The 19,371-nt window shown below is 47.8% G+C and overlaps 1 protein-coding gene across 1 annotated transcript; it reads right to left on the reverse strand.

Moving 5' to 3' along the window:
* Nucleotides 1-2,619: 2,619 nt before the first annotated feature.
* On the reverse strand, nt 2,620-15,840 carry Cav3 (caveolin 3). Its single transcript, XM_021165712.2, has 2 exons — nt 15,460-15,840; nt 2,620-3,354 (listed from the first exon to the last, which is right to left on the reverse strand). The coding sequence occupies exons 1-2, from the start codon at nt 15,571-15,573 to the stop codon at nt 3,013-3,015; spliced, it is 456 nt and encodes a 151-aa protein (XP_021021371.1). The 5' UTR covers nt 15,574-15,840; the 3' UTR covers nt 2,620-3,012.
* Nucleotides 15,841-19,371: the final 3,531 nt, after the last annotated feature.

The following is a 19,371-nucleotide window of genomic DNA, read 5'->3' on the forward strand; positions in this document are numbered from 1 at the left end:
CACACACACGCACGTATGCACAAAACCACTAAACTATATACACTTGAAATGTGAAAAAAAGTTCAAGAGCCGAGTTCTGGGAAAACCACAATGACGGATGGACTTCTTGGCCTATCTTCCTCGAGTGCAGTTTCCCCTGTGACTCACCACCTCCGAGTGTCTGCAGGAGAGGCGGGCTCTGTTCTGGCCTGTGGAAGCAGTGAGCACCCCCATCTGGCTTTGCCGAAGGCCTGAGGGATGCTCCGCCACGGTGGCCTGTCTTCTTTAGAACAGCACTTCCCCAGGAGTCTTAAAGGTTTTGTTTATCAGATAAGCATGCTCTCAAATGTCCTCTCAGTCTTGAGGACAGGATATGAGTCTGTCTCAGAAATACCTTTGGCCATTAAATATAGGTCACAACTGAATAGTGGCTTTCTGCCTGTGTCTGGTCACTGTGCACTCTGGAGTCCCTTTGAAATACCCAGACTTAATTCTGGACTTACTGAAATATATCAAGGGCGCTTCCAAAAAGCCTAGAATCTGTAGATCCACTTTGTTAACCCCCCACCTCCCACACTTCTGAACACATTTTCTTCTGCTATGCTGCAGTATTTGCCCAAACCCATACATGTACCTGTATGCGCACACATGCACAAATTAATATGAAACAGTGCAGTTCAGTGTTCAGGAAGGAGGAAGCCATGTGCTACAGTGCCCATGTTCAACATCCACAACTTAGGGTGAGCTGGTTGACACCAGCTGGAGATAGGAGGCATTGTCATTTTTGGACCTAGGGACATTAACCATCATACATACAGTGTCACACCAGCTTGTCCCAGCTCTTTGAGAAGCTAGCACGATTCTGCTTTAGGCTTTCTGCCTATGTCCTAGACCATCCTGCTCGCCTGGGTGATGGCAGGCATGGCAGTAGCCTGTTAGCATCTGTGTCTTGCAGATGCTCTGATTCCCTGCTATCCACAGAGAAGTTCCTATCCTTAGGGCCAAAAGGTGTCACTAGGGGTCAAGGGAAGGAGTGACTCAGATATTCTGACCATGCACACAGTGTTCCGGAGAGCCCCAGAGGGCATAGAAACCTGCTCTTGTCAGTCTCCATGAAAGCTCTAGCTGGTACCTTGGGTCTTGTCCTGACACCCGTATCTGTGACATAAGTGACAGTTGACTTCACCAGCAACATTGTATTGGCACCATACTGTCCTAATCGCACAGGAAAAAATTTTTTTAATCATTTCTTTCAATTGTTATCTCCCCAACGAAAGCTGAGGATCTCTAGGGGTTCAAAACACCCCCTCCCAGTCCTGTGGCCTGTGTTCTCCTTCCTCAGATTCCGCACCTGACATCCCCAATGCCCCTTCCATTTTCCGGCCTGTTTACAATCCATGTGCAGGGTTGAAAGTTGTATTAAACTGGAGTGTGCTGAATGTTCTGGAATGTTTCGTTGTTCTGACCATGAAGAGTCAGTGTGCAAACTGTGAGAGTCACCTAGGCCCTGCCAGAAAAGAGTCTGCATTTAAAACTCTGTGGTCTCCTTTTGGGACAAATCTGAGCCATCACTTCAGAGAGCACAGGAGGATGTCAATGTAGGCTGCCAGCTGATGGTCCCGGCTTTCAGCATGTACCTTTGGTATTCAATTGCAATGAGATGCCCCTCAGCACACAGTGTGAACTCCTTGATAATGTGATTTCATGGACACTCATGTGGTGCCCAGTGTCCCCTGCGTCTGATGATTGACACAGCCAATTCTGAAATGCCTGCTTTACCAGCTGCTGCTCCATAAATGGTGCACTTAATAAACATTTTTTTTCTGTAGATTTCATTGCCTTTTTCCTCCGCCCTCCCAGAATGGTGGCATCTTATATTAGTTTCCTGGTAGGCTCTGGGATCACCTGCTGCTGATGACAGCTTCATGGGCTGTGGCGGGGGCAAGAGGGGGACCTGGTATTATTCTCTGGAGTCCTAGGTGTGCTCATTTGTTTGAGGAAAGACACAATGATCTTGAACCGAAACCCCTGATGGATTTGCCAACTGCACCACGTGCTGTGGTCTAGCTGGAAATTTGGAAACGTTTAGTATCACCTTGAAGGGACCAGGTTCCCAAGACAGAATGTAAGGAAAGCAATCTGAGCGCTGGGTTGCTGAGGTGTGCTGTGTATATTTCTGGAGTGGAAGTGGGTGTGGCAAGTTCACATTGTTACTGTTATTTTCGCAGCTAACTCAGATGTACATACCCTGAGCCTCCTGCACTCGTGACATTTTTTAGGGCTGATGGTGCGCGCATAAGCCAAGTGGCAAGGCCCAGTGTGTTCCCGTCTCAGTGTCTGAACCAGAGTGGGGATTCCTAGTGGCCTGAAGTTGGGGTCTATTTTCAGCAGTGCCCAGAGATGCTCACCTGCCCTCGGTACTCCTCGTCTGCCTCAGGGACAGCAGAAGTCATTTGAAAATAATCTCCTTGTATGGGAGATCCTGTTTATGCCCAGCAAGGGAGCAGACTCCTGAAGGAAACAAAACTTCGTTCTGGTTTTCAATTTGCCCAGAGGACCAACTGAATCTTCTGGGTTTCAGAACTAGAGGGGGACACACAACCACTGTACAGACGCAAACAAAGCATAGTGTTCCCTGGTGCAGCCAAAACCCTTTATTGCAGCACCTTCCTCAATGCCAGCAGTCACCACTTGCTCTCCCTAGCATGAGGAGACGAGTCACACCTCTAGAAGACTGGCTATTACAGTACATGTGAACGCAAAGCCTTGCGCTAGCTGCCTCTTAAGGAACCCTCCGCTCAGGCAGGGCCGCTGGGGTTCATGGGAGGCTGAGCGGAGCAGGGGTGCCCGTGTTTCCACACTGGGCTGTCTTTTCCTTCTGGCTCCTCAGGCACCAAGTATTCCCATCTTGAGGTGGAATTGAGAGGAACCTCAAAAGGATGAGCTCTCCAGCAGCCCATGTGGAGCAGAGCCAGGTATGCTCACCTGACCTTTGTTCCCCCTGCCCAGCCTTCCCCACAGCCCAGCCTCACTTTAGCCTTCCCTTCGCAGCACCACCTTAATGTTGCTGCAGACCTGGCCCAACGCAGCGAAGAGCGGGTTGCAGAAGGTGCGGATACACAGTGAGTAGATGTGGCTGATGCACTGGATCTCGATCAGGTAGCTCTTAATGCAGGGCACCACGGCCCAGATGTGGCAGAAGGAGATACAGGCGAACAGGAATCCCCAGAGCAGGGCCAGTGGAACACCCAGCAGTGTAGACAGCAGGCGGTAGCACCAGTACTTGGAGACGGTGAACGTGGTGAAGCTCACCTTCCATACACCGTCGAAGCTGTAGGTGCCCTCAGGCTCCGCAATCACGTCTTCAAAATCTACCTGCAGGAGCCAGAAGGGGACAGCTCAACTCACAGGATATGTGGGCTCAGAGGTAGGAGCTCTAGCCTGGACCAGGACCAGGCTCAATCCAGGCATCGTGACTACTCCACGGTCTTCCTGCTACCCTAACTGCGGTGGGATCCCAAGGCTATGCTGCATCCCTCAGCGAAGGTGATGACTCCCAGTGAGATCTACCCCTTGGTAGGCAGAAAAACCTATTTCAAGACAGAGTCCTAGTTCTTTATCTTTACACCCACCCAGAGCCGTGGGTCATGAATCACTGTAGCCCAGATTGCCTCCTTTATTTCAGCAACTTCCTGTATTTGACATAGTTTTCCTGTTTGTGCTTGGCTTTAAAGTCACTGCTGTGCTTTGGACTCTGAGTGGCTACTTACTGGCTGGATAACCCAAGCAGGTTATTGAGGTTTTTCTGGGTTGCATTTTTCTTGCCCTGTTTTGTAGGTGTTGTCAGAGGATTGAGTGAATTGAGACATGGAAATACTCAGAACCCTTAATGGCAGGGTTAGGAGTGGATAGATGCTGCTAGAGTTTGGATCTGAAATGTCCTCTAATAGAACAGTGCCTTGGTCCCCAGGGAGGCACTACTGGGAGACCAAAGGACCCTTTTTTAGGCATCTAGTGGAAGGTTGTTAGACCACATAGGTGCCTTCCTCTTTCTCTTTCACTTCCCTGCCATGAGGTGAATGCCTTCCTCCAACATGTGTTTTCAGCCACAATGAACTGTCTCATCATAGATTCAAAGCAATGGGGCCCTCTGTCATGGACTGAGACTTCCAAAACTGTGAGCCCAAAGCAACCTGCACTCTTCTTAAGTTGGATGTCTTGTGTACTTGATATACAGAAACTGACTGAACAGCTGTTGCTGGAGGGGGAGTCTGTAGTAGAGTACGTTCCTCAATAGAGAGCGAGCCACGCCTATAATGCCATCCCAGGGAGGCCTATACAGGAAGGTTGCTCTTAGTTTGATGAAAGCCTGCACCACATAGTGAGAGGCAGGTCAGTCTGTCTATAGTGTGAGATCCTGTCTCAAACAAACAAATGAACAAACAAGCAAGCCACCCACCAGGAACAAAAACCTAGAAAGCTAGAGTCCAAAGGAGAGCTTGCATGTCAGCACAGCTGCTGACCAGATGGGTGGGTTTGGCATGTCTTTTAACCTCGGTGCGATTTGTTCCCTCCTCTTTAAAATGGAATTGGTCAACCAAAGAGGTTAGGTATAGAGTAAGGGACTCGGGAGCGGGGGAAGGAAGGAACTCCTGAGGAAGAGGAAATAGAATATAGTTGTGGACTGGTGATGGGAGGGGACTGGAATGGGAAGATTAATGAGGGAATCATTAATCTTATTAGAGATAATGAGGGAAGAAGGGTAGGGTAAGGAAGGAAGTACGGGGAGGGGTAGCTAAAACTAAAGGGCTATTTGAAGGGTCATATAGAAACCTACTACAGTAGAAACTTATTAACATATGTACATATACGAAAGACATTCAAATGGAACCATCAAACAATGGGGGAAACAAATTCCAAATTAGACATCTCTTGTCACCAAATGAAACATCCAATGACTGGAATGGGTTACATCTAACTCAGTTGTTGGTCAAAGGGGGCTTAAGGGAACACCCATACAACTTAGGCTATTGCCAAGGCTATTGGTTGTGCTACACAAACTGATGGCAAGGCTGCCGCCTACCTAGAGCCCTCACCACTGCTGGGTATTGTTCACGACACTGGAAGCTACTCTGCATGCTACCAGAGGAGAAGGGTAAACTCCAATCCAATGACAAACTCTGTGATCTACTATGGTGACCTGTCGGCATACTATGCTGATGTCGTAGTGGCACAAAAGTTGTGGGAGTAACCAATTACTATCTGATTGGATTGAAGGTTCACTCCATGAAGTGGAGTTCATCTCTCCCACTACTCTGGGGGCCAAAACCTGAGACCAGAGGGAAAGCAATACTACTGTTCTGCTAGAGGAATTTAGTAATAAATTGACTCCTAACAGCATTCTGCTATACTATCGACCAGCAGTTCTACTCAGCCATCCTCAGAGACGCTTCTCCCTGCAGCAGATGGGAAGAAACACAGAGACACATAACTCAAAAATGTCCACAGTGAGGGACTTTGGAACACTCAGTCTTAAATGGGATGTCATTGTCAAATCCCTCCTCTAAGGGCTCAGAGAACTTTGCAGAAGAGGCGGGAAAAATTGTAAGAGCCCTAGGGGATGGAAGACACCAAGGAAACAAGGCCTTCTACACACAGCAGGACTGAGGCTCGTAAGAACTCATAGAGACTGTGGCACCATACATAGGGCCTATAGGGTCTAAGCCAGATGGGGTCCCAGTTCTGAGAGGAGAAGTAGACACAAGCCCCATCTCTAACCCATGAGCTATCTCCAAATGACAGCCACTGGCAAAGGAAATGTTAGTTCTCTCCAAGACAGCTTCAGGAGGTGTGTAAGTCACAGAAGGTCAGGTTCCATGGCCGGCAGTGGAGCACCACAGAAAATGAACTCATAGTTCTCCTGAAGGATTTATTTGTCTATTTTTTTAAACATTACAGGTCTTTTACTTATAGTGGTGAATTGTTGTATCAACTTTACATAAGCTAAGGTTATCTGAGAGGAAGGAGCCTCAATTAAGGAAATGCTTATATAAGATTGGGTTGTAGGCACACCTGTAAGGTACTTTCTTAATTAGTGATTGATGGGTGGAGAGGGCCCAACACATTTTGGGCGGTGCCATCCCTGGGCTCATGGTCCTGGGTTCTATAACAAAGCTGGCTGAGAAACCACGAGGAGCAAGTCAGTAAGCAGCCCTTCTCAAGGTCTCTGCATCAGCTCCTGCCCCCAGGTTCTAGCCCTGCTTGAGTTCCCACCCTGACTTCCTTTGATGATGAACAGTGATGTGGAAATATAAACCAAACAAACCCTTTCTTCCCCAACTTGCTTTTTGGTCATGGTGTTTCACTGCAGCAGTAGAAACCCTGACAAAGACACTTAGATAGTATGGTTTCCTACTTGGCATTTTTATGGGCCTCTTGTGTGCACACGTGCGTATGTCTGTGTCTGTATGTGCTTTTTGTGCCCTTGTGATTTTTTTCCTTGGCTCTTTTGGTGTGTGTGTGTGTGTGTTTTGCCCTATTCTGCTTTTCTTTAGTTGCCTGCTTATTTTCTAATGGTGGTGGTGGGGAGGTAGGAAGGATCTGGGAGGAGGTGGGAAAGGAAAAACTGATTAAAACATATTGTTTGAAAAAAATCTACTTTTAAGTAAAAAGAGAAAAATGCTAGAAAAAAGTGGTTAGCATTTTTTATTGGTATAAAGAGCAGAGATAATTTTTTTCTTCTATTTACTCATGACCCATGTATGTCTCACCATCTATTTTTTTATCTACCCATACATTATCAGTTCATCTCCCTTTCTATCCATTTATTTACCCATGTAGCTAGTCATATATTTTTCTAATAATTCATGCATTTGTCTAACCATCTATTTACCTACCCACTCATTCCTTCTTCTACCCATTTATCTACCCATCTATCAATCTTCAGTAAGATATCATCTATTCATTTTTCATCTATCTATCTATCTATCTATCTATCTATCTATCTATCTATCTATCTATCTATCATCTATTTATCATCTATCTGTTTATCTTTCATCTATATACCTATCATCTATCTATCATCTATTTGTCCACTGCTATCATCTATTTATCTAACTACCCATTTTCCTACCCATTCTCCCATCTTTGACCCATACCCATCTACCCACCCCTCTATCTCTTATCTATTCATTCATTTCCTGTTTGTCTATCCATATCCTCACCTACCTATTCTCCCCTCTTCTTCTCTATCCATTATTCATATGTTCATCCACAGAAACAAATACTTACTGAGCACCCAGTGCTCAGTACTCAATACCTGCCACATGGTAGGTACTCGTTAATGATAAGTACTTGTTCAAATGCTCTTAAAGTCTTATACAATATGTCCTGGAACTTCTGCTAACACTCTAGATGATGAATAGAAGAACTCTCCAGGGCACCTCCTCACACGGTGTGGACCTCTCAGTGACAGCTGACAATGGATGAATTCTTTCTTTCCTGCTTATGATGCTTGTCCCTTCTATGAGGATTTTTGTTGTTTTTTTTTTGTTTTTGAATTACCATTTCTTCTCAGAAATTATTGGCACCCAAACTTGAGTTATTTCCTGGGATCATCTTTGAGAGGTGAATGTGTGGCAACTGGTTTCTTTTCTTTGAAGCAGCAACATGCTGTTGGAGAGTGGGGCTGCGCAGGGAGGAGGTAGCTGCTCCCCTAAATTGAATCTGAGACCTGAGAGCACTCTGACCACAAATTCTGGCTCGGAGAGCCATTCATCAAAGCCATCCGTGAGAGTCACTCAGCAGGTCTAGGTGGCCCTGGAGTGCATCAAGCACATTGAATTCCTTTCCTCTCTAGCAGTGGGAGGGAGAAGGATTTTTCTTGGAGGGTTTGGGCTGAGAAAGTCTCAGAGTGACTTATGTAGCTGGAGGGTGGGGAGTGAAGATGGCACTCTTTCAGCCTGTGTCTTCTCTGACATAGTTATTTTGGGAGCAACAAGAAAGCCAGTTGTTTCATTGGCACAGGTCTGCACCGTCCCTGCAGTCACTGAGAAGGCTGGCAAGGTGCAGGACCATTGGGTTGCCTGGAAATGAGGTGGGAGGACAGCACCTACTCCTGCATCCAAAGTCTGCCTCCACCCAGAATTCCACACTATTCAGTCCTTGGTCATCCAGGGTTGGGATAATTCAGATAAGATATCTAGGAGTATAGGAGGTGGTGTGAGGCTTCCAGCGTCCACTTGGCTGATGAGCTACTGTGTGATTCAAGGTGCTATGCTTTTCCTCTAGCTATTTGTTGTGTTGAACTCTGCAGAGAGAGGATGGAGACATGGTTCTCAGCATAGCTTCAGTGTTGGTGTCTAAAGACAGGAGCAAAAACCTTAGCATGGCTGGATCCTGGTATCCTGGACTGCTGTCATGCTATGTAAAGGGTGGGCCATTCAGTCCCAGAAGGTCAGTACAGAAGCTGAATTGGTGTTAGAAATGGTCATAGCAACTCGATGCAGTCATGTATGACTACTGAATAATAATATTAATGGGGATTTATACTATATACTCTTTTCATTTCTCTGATAATTTTTACTATGATTTACAAAAGTATAACTGTTACAATAGACTGGAATAATCTCGGTCAGAGTGACCATTGCCCACACAGTCTGAAAAGCACTGATGCATAAAATTACGAATTAAAATGAGATGATGGCTGTAAAGACAGTTTAACAAGATGGATGAGGTTTCTTTCTTTTGTTAGAAACAATATTAGCAGATTTCTGTATGATCTGGGGTGACCATGGTAAAACTCATAATGCATTTGGACCCTTTAGATCATCTCTGCCTATACATCTTATACTAGTCGTTTCATAAGGTATATAAAGGCCAAGCATAGTGGAATTCAAGCTAGATAGACAGTAAAGCCTGTGACTCAACTCAAGAGGAGTCTGCATGCTTCTTGCCCAGGGTCACCACATGGGCCAGGTGCCTTGTCCAGCACTGCTTCTGGGATGGACCTGACTGAGCCAGTAAAGGAAGGGAAAAAAGACAAACACAGATAGACACAGACAGAAAGCTGGGATCAGGTGTTCTGGACTCTCTGATGGAGAAAACACAGTACCCCAGAAGCTTAGCATGTGTAGCATGCAGAGTTAAACAGAGAGGTGGGGCTGTTGCATACAGCTAAACAAGGAGGCAGGGTTTATGGTATAGAATAGACCAAGGAGGCAGATTTAGCTAATCTTTATAGGAGCAGTCCCTGTGGGTGAGCAGCCTTCAGGCTGGAAATGTCCAGGGGAAGAAAGCTATGTGGACATTTTCTACACATGTTAATCAACAACTACATACAGACCAGAAGAGGAGAGTTTGCCATTTACCTATGATTCCCCCCCCCCCATCCCCTGGGGAGTAGACTCCATGGGCTTGAGCCTATGTCAACAGTCAGTCAGAACTTCTAATCCAGGCTTTCTCCACTCCCTATAGCCAGGTATGCCAGCAGGAGCTGAATCTCAGAAGGAGGTGACCAGGTATTACTAGTAGTTTGGACAGAAAGTATCCTACAGGGCTACCTGGAGAACCCTTGCTGGAGCACAAAGGGACTTGCGTTTGTGTAAAGGACCAGGGAAGAAGCCCTGGAAAACAAGGCCACAGGAAGTGAGACTGGAACCTCCTAGCAGGGCCTCACTGTCTTCCCAGTGCATTTTGGCACTTAGCCTCTTGCTGGCTTCTTCCTGGCATCTCTCTTGCCCTCTCAGCTAGTGCCTTTGGTGAAGATGGCACTGGTAGGGTGGGGAGAGATGGAAATGACTTGGCTGGAGTCTGAGACCATGTACTCGCTTCTGGCTGCTGGCTAGCGAGTCTCCCCAAATAACCTTCAGTGAGTCACACCTCTTTGTATCTATGACCGTGGGTGGTCTTGTCCCATTTCAAGTCTGAGGTTGCCATGTGACTCATTTTAACCATCAGAATGTGACAGAGAAAGCATTGGGCCAGCTACAGACTAAGCACCAGGAAGTCCTGTCACCTTCTGCTTTAGGGACTCCTGGCAGAGTTACTGGTTTTTGAAATTTACTCTTATACCTTGCTCTAGAGTGGTACTAAGTGTGTTACAACCTCTCTCTAGAAACAGCCCTGAAACTCTGAGATGGAAGCTTAGCCATGCCAGCATCCCCACTGAGTCCTGTCCTCTGTCTCTACCTGTGTCCTAGAATAGCAGAATACCTTCTTGAATGATCTAGCCCAGAAGAGTCCCCAAGTGATGTCAGCCCTAGGCTACCATCTGACTGAAGCTGCAGGGGATGTCCCCAGAGACAGTAGAACCACTCAGCCAGCTCCACAAAGCCACAGAACTGCTGGGGGTAGGTGGGTGATGGGCTGCATGATAAAAGCATGTCACTGGGGAAGGCACCCTTGATCCCAGGTTCACTTCCTAGAGGCTGCAGGACTCGTTTGCTGATGTTCAGACCTGAAGGACAAGACCCTCTCTACTTTGGTTGCATAAAGACTTCTTATAATGACAAAACACATGAAACCACATTTTAGCAAGCTAAACCCCGCAAAGGAGACCACATTTTGAAAGGTCTGGACAAACATAGCATCACCAGGTGAGAATATCTCTATATTAATTCCATAGCCTGTGTGTGTTCATGGGTATGTGTGTATATGTGGGTACACATGCACATGTGTACAGGCATGTGCCCACACACATGTGCACATATGTGTGCATGGAGGTGTGGGGCCAACATTGAATTACTCAGTCACTTCTACACATTACTTTTCCAACACTGCCTCTCACCAAGCCTGGAACTCATCTATTCAGCTAGCCCAGTTAGTCTGCAAGGCTCAGGGATATTTTACCTCCCCCAGTCCCCGGGCTGGTGTTACAGTATACACCAGCCCTGCCTGGGTTTTTATATGGGTTCTGAGGGAGCTAAGCTCAGGTCCTTATGTGTGTGCAGAAAGCACTCTTCTGACTGAGCCGTCACCCCAGGGCCCACATAGCCGTTTTGAGAAGTAGTTTATGGAGGGAGATAAAGGAGCTTCCAGTAAGGATCAGATGAACTATGATTCGCTCTGCCTTGTCTGCCTGCCCTTTCTGCATTCTCACCGGCACACTTTCTTTTGGGTGTTCTGTGCTTTCTTCAAGGGACAGTTAGTTCTGTATTCTCCAGCAGCCAGAGTAGCGAAGAGGTTCTATTTGTGGTACCAACTCTAACTAGATGATGGGGCTTGGCTTCCTAGAAGAGTACTATGATCCATTAGTAATGCCTGCTGTGCACACAGGAAGGGGTGATGGTGGCACCTGCTCCTCACAGTTATCAACTCCATCCTGTATTCTTCCCAGAACTGTGAAAAGATTCCATATAATTGCTCATTCCACTTCCTGTTTTTAGAATGCCTGGTCCTCATTTCATCTCATTTTAAAAAGTGCACCTTGGGTATCATTTGGGCAGGAAGACAGCTCCTGATTTTCTCAGGCACAAGTCCCCTCTCGCCCCTAACCTCCAGGACACTTCCTCTGACACCCACTTATGGCATTTGGCACCTTCTCCTGCCCAGCTCTTTATTCTAGTCTCATCTGCAAGGCTCGGGCTCTCCCCAGGAAGAGGCATCAGGTCAGCTTTATTACTGCACAGCCATGTGTCACAGCTCCACCAAAGCTGGAAGCAGGACTTTAAGGATAGACTGCTGGCTGCTCTAAATGCATCTTGGCTTTGCTGACAAGCAGAAGGTGCCATTGGAAGACGGAGGGTGTTTTGTGGCAGGTGTACATGGGGAATCCATGAACTGAGAAGAGTTCAGGTACATCTGTCTGCTTCCCTTTCTGTGGAGCTGAAAGTTGCAGCTTCAGGAGCAAGGTCCCGTGTGTAAGCCAGGGAGGGAGGGACTTGGAGTCAGCCGCGAGCCTTCTCAGAAATGACTCCAGGGACTGGGGCAGGCTGGGGTTTCTAGGCTTGCCTGGGGGAGGGTGCTAGATTATCTCCACTCCGAGTCATCAGGAGGTGCCCTTGCATGGGGCACATGCACAAGTGAGCTCAGAGTCCCAAAGCCTGGTATGCAGTGGGCACACAGATCTTGGCATCCCCTCTAGGCAGCATGGTGCCGGTTATGCAGCTGGTCCTCAGTAACATGGGGCGGGGTTTTCATGCTAGTAGCAGGGTTGGGTGAGGAAGGAAATGAGGTAACCTCTTAACAGTTCCTGAGTGGCCATCTTTCAAGCCTCCACTCAGCCAGAGGCCTGGCCCGAGTGTCAGAGACTACTTTAGTGGGTATATGGGCTTCATTTTCACTGTGACTTTTACTGTCCAGGCCGGGTTCGAGAGCAGCACCTATAGGAAGTACCCCCTCCCTATGCTGGTGGCTCTGTCTCCTTCCTCCCTCGTGTTTTAATGCATGAAATCTGCAGCTGACTGCAGCGAGGTCCCTCGTCCCCACTCGGGTTTCTTTCTATACCAGGGACTCCTGCTCACAGAGGGAAAAGGATTTTTTCGAGACACTCAGCAAGCTTAGTGTCCTAGCTGGGGACCTGGGGACCGCAGCTGGTGCTTCCCGGATTCTGTCTTTGCTGTTCACCCCATCCCAGGAGGGCGCTGTTGACGTGTAAGAACACCCTGGCAAGGCGACCTAGCATGCTTCAGTGACTTCTGTGCCTTCGCCTTGACCTCTGTCTTATCTCTGTCTCTCACCTGACGCCTTCTGTCTCCTTTCTTTCCCAGGTGATGACAGACACCCAGGCAGTAGAAAGCTGTCTTGTTCTGAGAACCCACCCCTCCCCCAGCCGGTCAGCTCTCTGAAACTGTGTGGTATTTATGTCCCGATATTATCCTTCTTATGCGTTTCTAAATGTTTCATTTCTGGCTCATTAAAAAATGAAGGGAAGGAAATGCCAGAGAACTTCCTAAGGCAGAAAATGTCCAAACAATGCCAGCTAATTTCCTCTGAACATAATTAATTGTGCACCTTTTATTTAGTCTTTGGGAGATATTGGTATGGGGATCAGGGCTGCCAGAGGGGACACTTTTCTTCCTCAGAGAAGTGACAGAGAACTGGGCACTACAGTACTACCACTGCCTCTTTCTTGGGGTCCTAGGGTCTGGCTCCCTCTTGGATCAGTAGAACCTTGTCAGTTTCCTCTGCACTTGGTTCCCATCACAGCATCCCTAAGAAATTGTGTTGTCCTATGCTTCTTATCCCCAGCCCTGGTACCCAGCAAGGACTCAGTTTTCCAGTCTTCTGGATGTGAGGCTGTTTGAGGGCTCTGCTCAGCCCCAGGTAACCACACACTTCCTGGGAGTGGTGACTGTCTTATAAACCTTCAATTCATAACTGGGCATTTCTGCTGCCCAGGGATGCCTGGGGCTCATGTACCTGATGGAGGTGACTGGAACTGATGTCACATGGGGGAAATGAGGTTCAGAAGCTTAGGTGACATATCCAGTGTCTTTGCTTCTGGGTGGAGTCTGGAGTTGAAACCAGGCAGTTTGGCTGGACTACTCTATGGAAACCATGACTGCTGCAGGTCTCTAGTATTTTGGAGTTGGGAAATTTTGCTTTGTGTGTACCTCATGGAGTTCCATCGCCACCATTAGTGACCTATGTCAACACACAATGGTGTGAGTTAGGTCAGACCTGGTGAAGGGGTTCCAAGATGTGGAGCAGTTGACTATCTGGAGGAGTCAGGGAAGGCTTTTTAGAGGAGGTGACATTGGGTGGTGGCCTTGGAGTCTGAGTTGGGTAGAGTAAAGGTGTGCACTACTGCTCAGAATACAGGGGTATGCTCTGTGGGGGGGTGGCATTGGGAGTCACCAGGCAGAGCAAACAGGTGGCACCAGCTTGTGTCGGGTGTGGACAGGCATATGGAAGGTTGGGTTTTAGTCAGGTAGGAGGGGCAGTCTTGAAGGATGGCAGCTCTGGCTGTGCCTTTGAATGAAGTCTTGGTTGTGTTGCTAAAATCTGTGGCTCACATGATGCCACGTCTCTAAATTCTGTGTCACAATAATCACAGTATAAAAAGAGAGACGCAGTTCCACTGTGGAAAAACGTAAGAATGTCCGGCACAATCTGAACATGTGAATCAGTTTTCAATGTTAAATTTTATGAACCAAGTATGGAACATGTATTACTGAGGAAAATCTGGAGTCCACACAGTGGTGTGTCCTTGGTATAAGACATACAGAGTTCTAGAAACAGATGTGTATCCTTTTATGTGACTTAGGTGTTGAATGCTACAATTCTGGATACAGAATTAAGTGAAAACATAAAAATTAATTTCTTTTAAAAATTAGTGTGTGTGTGTATGTGTGTATGTGTGTGTGTGTGTGTGTGTGTGTGTGTGTGTGTGTGTACATGATGTGCTATGGTGCATGTGTGGAAGTCAGAGGCCTTGTGGGAGTCTGTTCTCTTTCTATCACATAGGTTCTGGGCTAGAACTCAGGGTTATTAGAATTGGCAGTGGGCATCATTTCTCACTGAGCCATCTTGTTGGCCTCATAAAAATCAATTTCAATCACTGGATTCTTTCTTCTTTTTTTTTTTAAGTAACTGCTAGAAAACTTTAAATTTCATAGCAGGTGGGTACTTCGGCCATCTCTATACTGTCTGCCTAGCTTTTCTGTAAGCTGGGCACGACTCTAGTCGAATCCTATAAAACTACACACGTAACACTAAGCCACAGTGACTGTCATGCTGAGAGCACAGTCCTCACAATTATATGCAGAGCTCAGCCGCTGGAAGGAGCGACTGCGGTGCTGTGGATGGTTTGACAGTGTGCAGGGTGACTGTATCGGGGCCACACTGCACCTGTAGTTCCACAGGCAGCTCTGGCCTGTGATTCCCAGTAACTAGCCTGGATGCCCAGCTACTCCGGGGACTCTGAGGCTGGTGGCTGGGACTTTGCTCTGATGGGGTTCCTCTGGCATTTAGTTTAGACAGAGATTGAGTGATGGGGACCCAAGGCACTTAAGTATTCTTTTCTGGGTGCCTGCTGAGAGGCCTTTGCCTAGTCCTGGCTACTAGGCCTTGGGTGAAGCAGGGAGCTAGGGAGGCAGGGACAGGAAGGATGGCCTATAAGGCCCATTCTGCTTGAGAGACAAATACTAGGCACTGCTGCGGGGCAGCTAGTGTCTCTTGGAGGGGCCACTGATGAAGCTGGCCTCAGATTAACCCCAAGCCCACTATGGAGACAGCCTAAGTGCTGCTGGCAAAGCAAAGCAACCACTTGGCCCAGGTTCTGTATCTTCCCAGTGACTCCTCTGGGGCCTGGGGCCAGAGCCAAGGGCAGGCACTTGGAGCTACTAGTAAGATGGCATTTTTGGTGTCTTCCCCTTAGCACCATTATGAAGGTGGTTAAAGTTTTCTTCTTGCCTTGCTAAGGCCTGTACAACTTTGCCTGTTTGCTGGGGTTTGAAGAAGACACTATCCAGGGGATTTTGGGGAGGCTGACTTCAAGTGTGTGAGGACCATGATGCCCCACTTGGGCACCGAGCCTACCTTCACAATGTCCTCATTGATGTTCTTGGGGTCGCGGTTCACCAAGTCTATCTCCTTGCAGTGAATGTCCTTGATGATCCGAGCTTCCAGATCCGTGTGCTCTTCGGTCATCATTGTGAGGCTGGGGCTCCTTCAGGAGGAGATCAGAGCCTTGTGGCTGGTATCGTTGGTAGTCCTGGGGGCAGAAAGACCAAGCTTAGGGTCTCCAGACTGGTGCCACTGCCGGCTAAATAGGCCCCACCCAGCATGCCGGCTGACAGCTGTCCTGCATAACTTCAGCCGGCCTCTAGTTAAAGCTGCTGGTGGCACGCCTCCAAGCTAAAATTAAGACTGGATGGCAGAACGCTCCTTAAAGGGGGCTGTGCAGGCCATTGGCCTCACGCGAGAGGAGACCTGGCATTCCCTGCCAGCCACCAGGGCCTGGCCTTCCCGGTACTCTGTGGAGGCGGGCTGAGCAAACCCCTTGGAGTCCCTGGAATTTGCTGCTCCGTACTTAGGCTCCTCCCAGGAGCAGCTGCCCAAGAAGGGAGGTGGGCTCGGTCCCAGCTCTGTCTCTTGCTAGCTCCTGAGTGACCTTGGCACATGTCTCTTCTCTGGGCCACCATGACCCTATCTGTGACTAGAGATACTATAAGGACCAGAAAATAACCAATCAAGACTCTTCCCACCCTGGAGGAGAGGAGGCTGGCTTTGTTAGGAGTCTATCGGAACTGGAAATGTCTGCTAGATTCTCCTTACATTGGTGATTTGCTGTGGTAGTTAATCACTGTGTGTAAACGTTTTAAAATTCCATTTATTTATTTATTTGTGTGCAAGTGAGCAGTGCACAGCATATATACATGGGCTCAGAGGACAACCCAAGGGAATCTGTTTTCTCCTTCTGCCACGTGGATCTTGGCGATTGAGCTAAGGCCATCGGGCTAGGTGGCAGGCACCTTGACTTGATGAGCCACCTCAGCAGACCCACTTGGTGAACAGGTCTTCATGCTTGCATGGCAAGCACTTTATAGACGGAGCCATATTCCCACTCCCAGTTCATCTCGACTGTCAGGTTAATTGGACTGAGACACCTAGGAGATTAGGAGAGCACACCTCTGGAGCTGCCTGGGAGGGTGTTTCTGCAGATGAAGCCACTGATGGATTCACAACTGGAGTGGAGGATCTGGAGGTGCTGGAGGGTGGAATGCAGGCTCGAGAGGAGGAAGTCAGTTACTGGGAGCTGCATGTCTCTGAAGGGCAAACCTAGACCTGGTTCCTGACTCTGTTTCCTGGCTTCTGTGCTGTGAGCTGCTCTGCCCTGATATGGATTTGCCATGGATGTGGAGATGCTTTCTCCTGCATTCCTCTAACCCTGACACCCACAACAAACTTGCTTTTTTGTGCCCTGGAAGGAAGAATTTACATCACAGCACAGGTGGGGCCGCCAAGTAGTGCAGGTTTATTTTTAGCGCCCTAAGTGCTGAAAGGCTGAGTGCATCCTGCAGAGTCTGTCTCCAGTGCCTGGGGTTTGTAAGTCTTGTTCTACCATCTCAACCTATCTTGCTTACCTCTGGAGAGGTCCAGGTGGTCCCTTTCCTAGAACAGATAGAGGCTTTCTTAGCCATTCTTACCCACAATCCAACCTGTTACAGGGAAACCAGGACTCTCTGTATAGAGGTGTAAATGCCTGTAGAGTTGTGAAGTTTACTAGAGAAAGGGCATCAGTGTCTTTTACATGCTCCTCAGGGTGGCTTTGAAAGACAGCTGGACCAGCTTTATTGTAGGTCCAGTTATAAGCCTCCCCTTTACCTTGTCCATGTTATTGTAGCAGGCTCTTCCACCCTAACAGTTGTTTTAAGTTTAACAGAATTCAGTGAGCAAAAGTTAACCTTTTCTACTGGAAGCTGTCTTTATTCACAGTGACACCAAAGGGACAAAGACCTTGCTCTGCTCTCCTGTGCCTTGGAGCAGGTCTGTGGTTTCCCCTGCAAGTGTGTGTGCGCGTGTGTGTGTGTTGGGCTTAGTATGAGACAATAAGAAGAAGCCATGGCAAGGGTGGGGTAGGGTTGCTCCATCCTTGATGTATCAGGCCGTGCCATGTTGGCACCTTGACATGGCTCTAGTTCCAGCTTTCAGAATGTACCCAGGCAGTCCATCAGCTAGGGGGGTGTCCCTTTCTCCACTTCCTAAGTCCATATTACAATTTAGCTCTTTTTTGAAACTCCAGCGTATGATGGATAACAATGTTGAATCCTGGAGGCCAAGGTCTATGTATCTGTTAACCTACCCACCTACACACTCACTCAGGGTTTCAGTTTTGTCCCTGACTCAAGGGTTGGGGTTAGGACAGTGACCAGAAAGTGGTGGACTCTTCTGCAATGTGGCAAGTGATCTAAGATATGGTTTATAGACAAGCCCACAGGACGAGATACTTTCCCTGACGCCCATAGGGAAGTCTTCTTGGGAGATGGATGCAGTTAGGCGTTGGAGGACAAGTAAGAGTCAATCACAGAAAACCCTTTAAATAGACCAACCGTGGCTTCACAGGGGTGTGAACTGGCATGTTGAGAAGCATGGAGTGACTGGATAACGGGGTGGGTGGGTAGGTGACACGAGATTGTATCCTCAGTGTGAAGCATCCCAGGTGTCATGCAGAAGAACACTCGTTGTTATCTAGAGATGGATTATGGCTTGGATGTGAAGCAGCTCCTGCAAAGGCCATGACGTAGTTCCCAGTTGATGGCTCTATTGAGAGGTGTTAGGGCATGAGGTTTCTAGCTCAGTCAGTGTGCTCATCCCTTGATGGATTCATAAGCTACCAAGTAATGAAGCTTTGCTGGAGGAAGTAGACTCCCGGGGGCATGTTACAGTAAATCTCCAACCCAAATAAGCCCGCGCAAGGAAAACACAGCTCAGTTAGTATGAATACAAGCTGCGTGCCTAGATTGGGCTGATCTACCGCTACACTACTATATTCCCCAGCTATGAGATTCTTTATAACTTGCTGTTTTCTCCAGGCCATGTGCTTCTGCTCCATTTCCTTCCACCTCCTCCTCTTCAGTCTTCCCTTCTCTCTCTCTTTTCCCACTCCTCTCTCTCCTTCGTTCCCTAAAACCTATTTGCTCCACCTCTCTTCCATTGCCCAATCACCAGTTCTGGCCTCTCTTTTACCAGTTAAAATGGGGAGAAGGTTCACTTAAAGTCATTCTTAGGGAAGAGGAATTAGCACCAAAATACAAACAGCACCAGGGCGATCCACAAGAAGGGCATGCTTTTGAAAGGTACATCACAGCCCATGACCTAACCTTCCACTCTTCCTGCTTCCTGGCTGCCGGGAGATGAGGGGTACTGCTCCTCTGAGCTCTTCTGTTGGATAGTCTGTCTCATTATATGCAGGCCCAGAGGCAATGCAGTCAAGCCACCATGGATTGAATCTAAAAGAGCAAAATACATTTTCCTTCCCTTAGAATGTGCCCCTCCGTCATTTGTCACAGGATTGAACATGGACTAACATGAAGTGTTGGAAAACCACTGACAGCATTGTGGTGGCAGAGGAGTATTATCAGGTTTGTGTGTGAGGAAGGCCACTGGTGCTCACACCTAAGGTAGATGGGAACTAGGTGACGTTTGAGGTAAGAAGTGTGGTCAGAAAGCCGGAGGGGGACTGAGGTTGTGGCTCAATTGTTAGAAACACTGGCTCCTGCTGAGGGTGGTGGCACACGTCTTTAATCCCAGCACTTGGGAGGCAGAGGCAGGCAGATTTCTGAGTTTGAGGCCAGCCTGGTCTGCAAAGTGAGTTCCAGGACAGCCAGGGCTATACAGAGAAACCCTGTCTCGAAAAAACAAACAAACAAACAAACAAAAAGAAAGAAAGAAAGAAAGACAGAAAGAAAAAAAGAAAGAAAAAAAGAAAGAAAGAAAAGAAAACCTGGG

The sequence above is a fragment of the Mus caroli genome, unplaced genomic scaffold, assembly GCF_978045245.1.
Source record: "Mus caroli unplaced genomic scaffold, Mus_caroli_1 scaffold_7, whole genome shotgun sequence".
Taxonomy (NCBI): Eukaryota; Metazoa; Chordata; class Mammalia; order Rodentia; family Muridae; genus Mus; species Mus caroli.

Coding starts and splice junctions, on each gene's coding strand:
- Cav3 (XM_021165712.2), bottom strand. CDS start 15,573: ATGATGACCGAAGAGCACACGGATCTGGAAGCTCGGATCATCAAGGAC. Junction 3,355..15,459: donor TCAATGAGGACATTGTGAAG/GTAGGCTCGGTG, acceptor TGGCTCCTGCAG/GTAGATTTTGAAGACGTGAT.